Source organism: Perkinsus marinus (assembly GCF_000006405.1).
Source record: "Perkinsus marinus ATCC 50983 genomic scaffold scf_1104296935302, whole genome shotgun sequence".
In the NCBI taxonomy this organism is placed as follows: Eukaryota; Perkinsozoa; order Perkinsida; family Perkinsidae; genus Perkinsus; species Perkinsus marinus.
The window spans coordinates 1,370,714-1,378,777 of record NW_003214508.1 but is presented as its reverse complement, the minus strand read 5'-3'; the positions used below and the strand labels follow the sequence as shown (position 1 = coordinate 1,378,777).

Here is an 8,064-nt window from a genome sequence, read left to right as displayed (position 1 = left end):
CTGTGCACAAGTCGAAAAACCGGATATGCTAAGAATATGTGAGGGGGTGTATGTTCACAACGATACCTGTAGCTAGAACACTGGAAACGTGAGCACACAATCGTAGCCAACACGAATACAAACATCAACCCACCTCAGCCTATCGGATCAATCTCGTTGAAGTTACTAACAGTCGATCAAGCACGAGCTAGCTAACTGCTTACAGTGATTAAAAGGTAATTAGAGGTTATCGTATTCGCAGCGGGTAAGTGATCCAGCTTCAACCGAACTCCGGGGTCTGCCTTGACACACTCAGAGAAGCACTGGCTCATACGCGAGTGCACTGAGCATTGTCCATATTGAGGTCCCGAAACTATCGATGCTACAACGCATCAGAACTATAACGATGAATGCCATAGACTTCGAAGACGAGTCAAAAGGAGTTGGCATCCTACACAAGAACAGGCCGGTGTTCTCGGTATAGAAAGAACTTGACGCAGTATCGCCACTATTATCTCATAGAGTGGTGAGAAGGGCCCTCCGGACACTGGGATTCGACAGGTCGTCCCACGTGAGGAGGGGGGATTCGAAAAATATATCTTGATCCAAGTTGAACGATTATGCTCGTGTAATACTGCACGTCGGATAAAATCGCGCATAATCGTCTGCGCACATTGATGATCGAAGTTCCTACTTGTGACGTGCTCAAAATTGCGTCTGTTCTAGTTGGTTGACATGTACCTGCCCTCTCTACGATGGAGTGCTAATGTGTTCATCGTCTTCTGCGTATCTCGAACCTCGGGATACGGCCTGCTCGATACCGTGCGAGGATCAGTGTTCGACGTAAGACACCATAAAATCCATTCTCAACAACCAAATACGAGAAAATGCGTTGAACTGGGATTTCCCTGCACTTTAGGAAATCGGCGACGAAATAGCTCCCGATGGAGACTGGTTGAACCATCAACGCGATACGGTAATTCCAACTGACTTCAGTCAATACCATAATCTCGATCAGGAATCCCTCCTTCTCTGTTGTCGCGAGCTTTCTTGCAGTGGCAGTCGCAGTGACCATCTGTCTGTGAGGTAAGCGGCCCTTTGCCATGGTGTAACCACCGGAATAACAATAGGTACATCACTGTGCATCAGAGCTCTCAGAAATGCGGCTGCCAAGATATAGAAATAGAGTGAGGCACCAGCGCCGGTGTGGATGATCAAATTCCTAATTATTTAGCCGTGTCTCATTTTCGTGGCGCGTGACGGGCCCTATTACTCCCAGGGAGGTCTCCCGAGGGCTCGATAGCGAGCAATGTTATGGGAGTCGGAGGATTTCCTCGCAACATTTGCTGCAGACCCCAGACTGTGAGTTCGCTACCTAGAAACACCTTCCACATTCAACGGTAATCATCTCAGGCTCAAGTCTACTTAGCGTGACTAATGGGGAGCTACTGCACTCCTCTGCTTTCCACAGACTTTTTGGTATAAACCCCCACTCTGGCTACTCGCTATGCATTGCCTCTCAGGCCGCTCAGTCAACACCTGCGAAGCGATCCCTCGGCCGGCCACCAAAGCTTCGACACACGTCGCCTTCGCGTAAGTGACTATTGCATCCTGATTGGGATTGTACTGTTGACTGGCAGTAATTGGCGCCCAGTCGAACGACTGAGGCCGCCCGATGTCACTACGACCACGACGACTACTACCACCACCACCACCACGTCAAGCACGACGACCACCACTTCGTCTACTACTGCAACCCCTTCTCCAGCCCTCAGTGTTGTCCGAATACCATACGGCGTTATCCCTGAGACCTCTGTGGTGGACCCGAAGGATGATCCTTTCGCCGTCAAGTAAGGTTTGTGATTTGTGGTTCTCGATGAGCTTAGCTATATGATGATGATGTTTGAGGTACGCAGCAGATCCGGTATATAACAACATAGTAGTTATCAAGGGTCGGGGTGTCAGGAGAAATCAGGTAGTAGACTCCCAACTCGGTACTCGTCGAAACTCGATGATGTTAGCATTACTGTCAAGGCAGCTGTAGGAGCGACCCGAGATGCTGCTCAGCGGTCTACAGCAATGCCAGGTGGGTCCCACCCCTCGGCGTGTGTCGAGCTGTGTTGTCAGGCCCAACGGAATGTACCCAGATATGGCCCAGGATCTCCGAGGATTGATAGAGTCAGCTGTGGATCAACGTCGATCGCGGAACCGAAGGACTGAGCTTGCTCCTCATGGGATTGGCTTCCCTATGACGACACCGAGGCCTGAAGTCGTGATGCTCGTTACCCCGGTCATCACTTCTACGAGCACCACCGCCACCACCGAGTCATCAACCTCCACGTCTACTGGCACTTCTATTAGCACTCCTACAGTGGCTGTGGTCGCCGACTATACTGAGAGGCCCCACGAGTAGGAGCTTGTCAAAACGATTTGTGATACTCCTTTCCCAGGCTATATCATGATAAACGTCACGAGCTGACACCAACTGCTGGAGAAAAGGATCTTGGAGAATCTTTGGGGTGCGGTCAGCCATCCGGACTTGCAATGTGAGTGATGCTCATTATCAGGTATAATTACGCCTTCGATTTCACGTTCGATGGGGCGGAACAGGGAAGTGGAAAACAGGATGGTCGGCAAGAGAGCGATGGACATTCTGAGGAAGAAATGAATGCTGATAGCTATGGGCCTTCGCGTCGCGAACCGTTTGGAACTGGTAGCACTTACGACGGCGACATTCCCGTGCAGTCGTCGCTACCCCGAGAGAGAGCGATCACTCAGCCAGGGGCTTATGAGGGCTCTGGAGTAGTTGATGGACGCGCGAGTCCTATGAATAACGAGGATGGGGTACCGGAAGAAGATGATGCGGATGGCCCATCGGTAGAAGAGGGAACTGACGATGTTTGGTCGCCACATTCCGCCGAGTTGGTCGATCGCCCCATGAAGCTCAGGGGTTCCCCGAGGCTCTATACAAGCCAACAGGATAGTAACCGCAGGAAGCGGCCGATACGGAATAATAACAGCCCTTCCCTCGAGCCTGTCGATTCCGCTAAAAACATGCGCGATAACTCGGGGGATGATGATGCTACTTATACGGAGACTGTAGAGGAGGTGGGAAAAGAGGAAACTCGGCAAACTTTTGGTGGTGGGGAACCTTACTCTGAAACCGTAGAAGAGGTCGGTAGGCCGGAATCGAGGCGAACTTTCGGGAGTAATTCAAATTTGAAAGAAACGCAGAAAGTTTCTGATGGGGAAGCGTACTCTGAGACTGTTGAGGAAGTGGGCAGACCGGAGACTCGGAGAACTTTCAATATTCAGCCTGATTCGAAAGGACTGCGGCAAGATGCTGACGAGAAAGCATATTCGGAGACTGTGGAGGAAGTGGGGAGGCCGGAGTCAAGGACGAGTTTTGGGGGTCATATGAATTCTGAGGGTCTGCGGGATAATGAACCGTCAGAGCAGGAGATGCTTGAGGCTTTCAAATCAGCAGGTTTGGAGGAAGCATTTTCGAAGGGGGAAGGATGATACACCTTTGCCACGCTCTATGAGCGACTCGTTAACATCTAACAGATGCTTCACAGTCGTGATAATCACGACATTGTCATGAGCGCTTCATGCGTATTACACGTAAACTTGTTGAGGCTTATTAGAGTTGCGTCAGTATACAAACGGGCACTTCTATCGGTTATCACAGTTACTTTGGCCGAGACATACAGGTCCCTTGTGATTTGCCGATGAGAGAATTACCTTCCGAAGCACATAGGACATAGCGTTACATAGGGTACAGATGAAGGAGTTCGATAAATCCATGAATTCTCGATGTTTTTAACAAGGACTGAGTGCAGCATTTTAACGCTGCTTCAACTTCGACATATATTCTTGCGGTCATCTCAAGGAACACTCCTACGTCTTAACTCGCGAGTAATCCAAACTCGCGAGTGGTTTGGTCAAAATTATGTAGTTATAAGCCAACTTTAGTATAACACAATCACTGGCAATCCTAATCGATAAGAGAACTAGGCAAGTAACGCATCCATGCTCACTCGATGGACTCGAGTTGGAGGAGAGGGACGGCCCTGCTCCCCACATCAGAGGGCAGCCCGTTAGAGCTGTATCTGCTAAGGCCATACTTCCACTGCAAAAACCCTCCGAAATCTCACTCGCTCGGTGCCAAACTCCGCGATGTCACATCAGATGCTATAGGGCTAGTGATGACGGTATCAGTCTACGACCCAAAAAATACCATATCAATGGGATCATGCAATTCGAAGCTCACCAATGGCTCTAAGACGGACGTGAGTCGGAGCTTGTGATTGATCTCCTCGAGAAGCTGGACATCACGACTGAGAAGGCATTTGCATGGGATCCAAATAGACATGGCAAGAGCACCGTAGCCGATCTATTTCGTCATCGCGTGCATCAAGTTTGGACTTGAGCCGCTTGATCCTCGTCACGCTGGCCTCCTCCCCAGTCTCCAAAGCAGCGATGCGTTCCTCTTGTGAATGTAGCAAAGACCTGAAGGCTTTCTCGATGCAGACCAGCACAAGACGGCTTCCCTCGATGAAGTGCGAAATGGGAGATGTACACCAACTGACCTCAACGATGCCGTTTTCTGCAATGCTTGCTGCAATCGATCCTCGTTGTTCCTCTCTTTAATCGTCACCGAGCAGCCAAGCAGATGTAGCACCCATCTGACGAACAGATTAATCCCCAAAAATCGCAATCATAGGAAATCAAGTTCGGCAGGAGCAAGATAGTTGGCAAGGCTCACCCTAGCAATGTCTGCCGTAGCAACCTCAGAGATCTTCTGGACATGAGATGCTCACAAACTTGTCTGATATACCGAGCACGTGAAGCCGCAGTGGTCCACTTCAGCATCGTCGATCGCAACACTTTCTGAGATCCAGAAAACAACATGGAAATGTCGCGAGCGGAAACTTCACTCCCCCTACCCTCCGTTGCATCATAACTGCTGCTGTCCCATGTCTCTTCAATCGTCCTTGTCGCCCTCGAAGCCGCAACACTCTCAAAGCCAGTCGGCATTTCTCTGCTGATCTCGCTCGCCCCAAGACATCCCTAAGGGCACATATCCCTTGCCGGAGTAAGGCTTGACGTAGATGTCTTCCGATCAACTCTGCAGTCCTCCTCCCCTCCTTTCCTCGCAACCGATTCACCCCAAACGCTTCTAATGCTATTCGACAGAGTCGCTGACGAGAGATCCCCAACTGCAGAGTTCTAACTTTCTCTTTAGCCCGCCTCTGCCACTGCTCTAACACTCGCTTCTCCACTTCGCATTCTACGGCTTGCCGTATGATTTCCGCCCGAGCACGCCGAATGCGACCCCTGTTGAGCTCCATCAGAACTCCCAATTTCACGCTCCGCTGTCGATAAAGCAACATAGTCGCGCAAACTTTTTCAACCCAAAGAGCTCGACACCATAGGCGAAATGCTGATCGCTTTCGCATGGAAACCAGAACGCGATGTGCCTCGTCTAGACTCCGCATCCTTAGTCCTGCTCGCTGCCAATACCCGAGCCACCGAAGCAGGAGCCTCCACTGGCTGTATGAGACCGCTCGCTCCGTGAGCTCTCCCCGATAGGAAGACAGTCGTCTCCACTGATCGAACACACTCCCCAACATCACCATCAACTGATCGGTCACTCGGACGTAACTAAAGGAAATATGACCCTTCAGTATCAATCGCAAATAGAAACACGTTCAAGACTACCCCGATACATGACGGGTTCACTACGATGATTCGACTTACTTTCTCCAGGACCGCAGTACAACAGCACAGAGGCGTGCCTGACTGCCTCGTCGAACAGAGTGAGCAACGCAGCGAGACGCTCTAGCGAGCCGCTGGGCCGCCTGAAATCATCCGGTCATCGTTGCAAATTCCACACGGGCGATGAGCACTCTCCAACAAGGTAACCACCGGCGCAGCAGATGTTTCTCCCGGAAGTCGGCGGCCACGAGCTCCAGCGCGTCAATTCTCTGCATTTCAGTAGTCACTTTCTGAAAACGATCTTCCTCGACCTCCAAAGACTCTCACAAATACTTCCAACTTCTCAGCCTGACCCAACGAGGCCTCCATCAGCTCTTCAAGCTGCAACTTAGCCGTCTGAGCCTCACGCTTCTCTCGCTCTAGCTGAACTCATCATAGAAGAACAGTCCTAGCAGCAACCCCACCTGGTCCGAGACCGTCTCGAAGTCCTGTGCAAGTTCCCTCAAAGACTCCTCGAGTTTCTGACCGCCTCTGAACGCCTCGTCTCGCTCCGCTTCGAGCCTCGCCTCCACATCCTTCAGAAACTTCAGCTGAAGAGAAAAACGGAATCGCATCAAGACTGATGGAGAATGCCCACCTCGTTGGCTTGCGCTCTGACAGCCTCGTCTAAGGCGTTGTTCTCATCCTGGAGCCTCCCTATAGTAGTTTCAGCGCTGGTCAATCGTGCTGTGAGCCTGTGTGCTTTACACAGCAGAAATACCCAAAGCAAGGCGTACTTAGAGATTTCCATTTCGGCAATTCGGCAGTTCTCAGCATTCTGCTCTTGGAACAGTTGCAATCGCTCCTTCAACCGGGCGTTCATATTTCTAGCCTTCACATGCTGGCAGCAAATGACATGCACTTGTGATAGAGGCAACTGACCACACCTGGGCCTCTGCAATAGTGAGGCTTTCCTCGAGGGAATGACATCGTCTCTGCACGATGGCTAACTCCGACATCGATTCATCCAACTCTTGCTGCAGACTCGAACTGTGCAGTTTCTCAATCTGCATCTGACACGACGAACAAGCTCGGGTAAAGAAGCAAGGAGTTTGTGCGACAGCGTTACTTACTTCTCTTCGGTTGATATAGTCCTGGGGTCGACCCTACATACGACGTTTACATCCTCATAATGGACATACAGGTTACCGGTGTTCCCGTAAAAGGGTTAGTTATCGCTCCCATCCCTTTTTGTGGTGATACACTACGCCTAGCTACAGGAGTCCTCTGTCGATCTCTGCTTGGACATCGATGCTTCGTCTGCTTTCTGCCAGGGACGTGTTGCCTCAGACTCGTCGCGAACTCAGCGTTCCGCACCGCTAAGCTCCTAGAGCTATCTCGGCCGCCCCATTGCATGAATCCTGCAAAAACAGCATAGACTGATCGCACAGTAGATAACCCAACCTCGATGGTAGTAACGAAATAAGGCCGTCGGAAATTATCATGGTGAACTCATACTTCATCAGCGAGTCCGAAAACAGTCTAGGGTTCGAACCCCGCTCGTGATGCAACAGATAGTCTTCTTACTCCTACCAGTGGGGGTGGCAAGTGACTTTCAGGAGTACGCTTCACGGTTCCTCGCAAGTGGACGATTCCCTCTCATAGAGCCTCATTTTTCTCATCACTCCACATGCCTCCCTGGGTGTTCGTAATAATTTTCGATCGGTTTGTGATTCAGCGATAAAATTGAAAATGGTGGAGGCATTCGACCGTATCGAAGCAACACTCCTCTCTAGTGCTATTGCCCCACCTCCACCAGCTCGGCAGGCCGGAATAGTCGCCTTTCAAGTGACTTCAGCTACCATCCTCTTTGATTAACACATGATTCTTCCCTGCTACATACCGCAACTTGAACAATTCTGCAACAGTGATCTCAGCAACGTCAGACTGTCACACATCCCAACCCATGATATCAAACTAGGCTAATCATAGACTATGATCGTACCTAGATCGACAGTTGGCAACTGCCAATAACTTCTCGTAGTAGCTGCCAGTATAGCGAGGTCCTTGTAGACTTCGCACTCACCGACTCATACAGTACGTGCATTCTGGAGAATGCAGTGCTGTTCAGCGCGAGAACTTTGCGTCTACGACCCATTTTAGTCTCAAGCTTCGTCTATACGCCCCCCTTCGTACGTTATAACGAAAACCAGGTCACACGATCAAGTGCCAACCGTCTCTTTCTGGTACTCTTTGGAGGACCACGTTAGTCCGTGCTCATTAATCCCCGACTGTAGATTTCAGTCATAGGTGGAGTTTTACAATCGACTTCATCACACCTCATGGGAATCAACACTCACGCCTAAAATGCGTGCCCGTGATACA

General features: G+C 50.5%; 2 protein-coding genes across 2 annotated transcripts; one reads left to right on the top strand and one right to left on the bottom strand.

Annotated features, from left to right (window-relative positions):
* Positions 1–2,128: 2,128 nt before the first annotated feature.
* On the top strand, positions 2,129–3,501 carry Pmar_PMAR003731 (hypothetical protein; the record flags this gene model as incomplete). The annotated part of the gene is made up of 3 exons (XM_002784425.1): positions 2,129–2,388; positions 2,430–2,525; positions 2,547–3,501. The coding sequence occupies 3 exons, from the start codon at positions 2,129–2,131 to the stop codon at positions 3,499–3,501; spliced, it is 1,311 nt and encodes a 436-aa protein (XP_002784471.1).
* A 514-nt stretch (positions 3,502–4,015) lies between these two features.
* On the bottom strand, positions 4,016–7,102 carry Pmar_PMAR003730 (GRIP1-associated protein, putative; the record flags this gene model as incomplete). Its single annotated transcript, XM_002784424.1, has 15 exons — positions 6,889–7,102; positions 6,813–6,845; positions 6,627–6,752; positions 6,477–6,580; positions 6,338–6,434; positions 6,165–6,290; positions 6,034–6,123; positions 5,743–5,843; positions 4,929–5,052; positions 4,748–4,872; positions 4,572–4,667; positions 4,366–4,491; positions 4,253–4,319; positions 4,137–4,201; positions 4,016–4,091 (listed from the first exon to the last, which is right to left on the bottom strand). Exons 1-15 carry the CDS (start codon positions 7,093–7,095, stop codon positions 4,016–4,018), a joined length of 1,563 nt encoding a protein of 520 aa, XP_002784470.1. The 5' UTR covers positions 7,096–7,102.
* Positions 7,103–8,064: the final 962 nt, after the last annotated feature.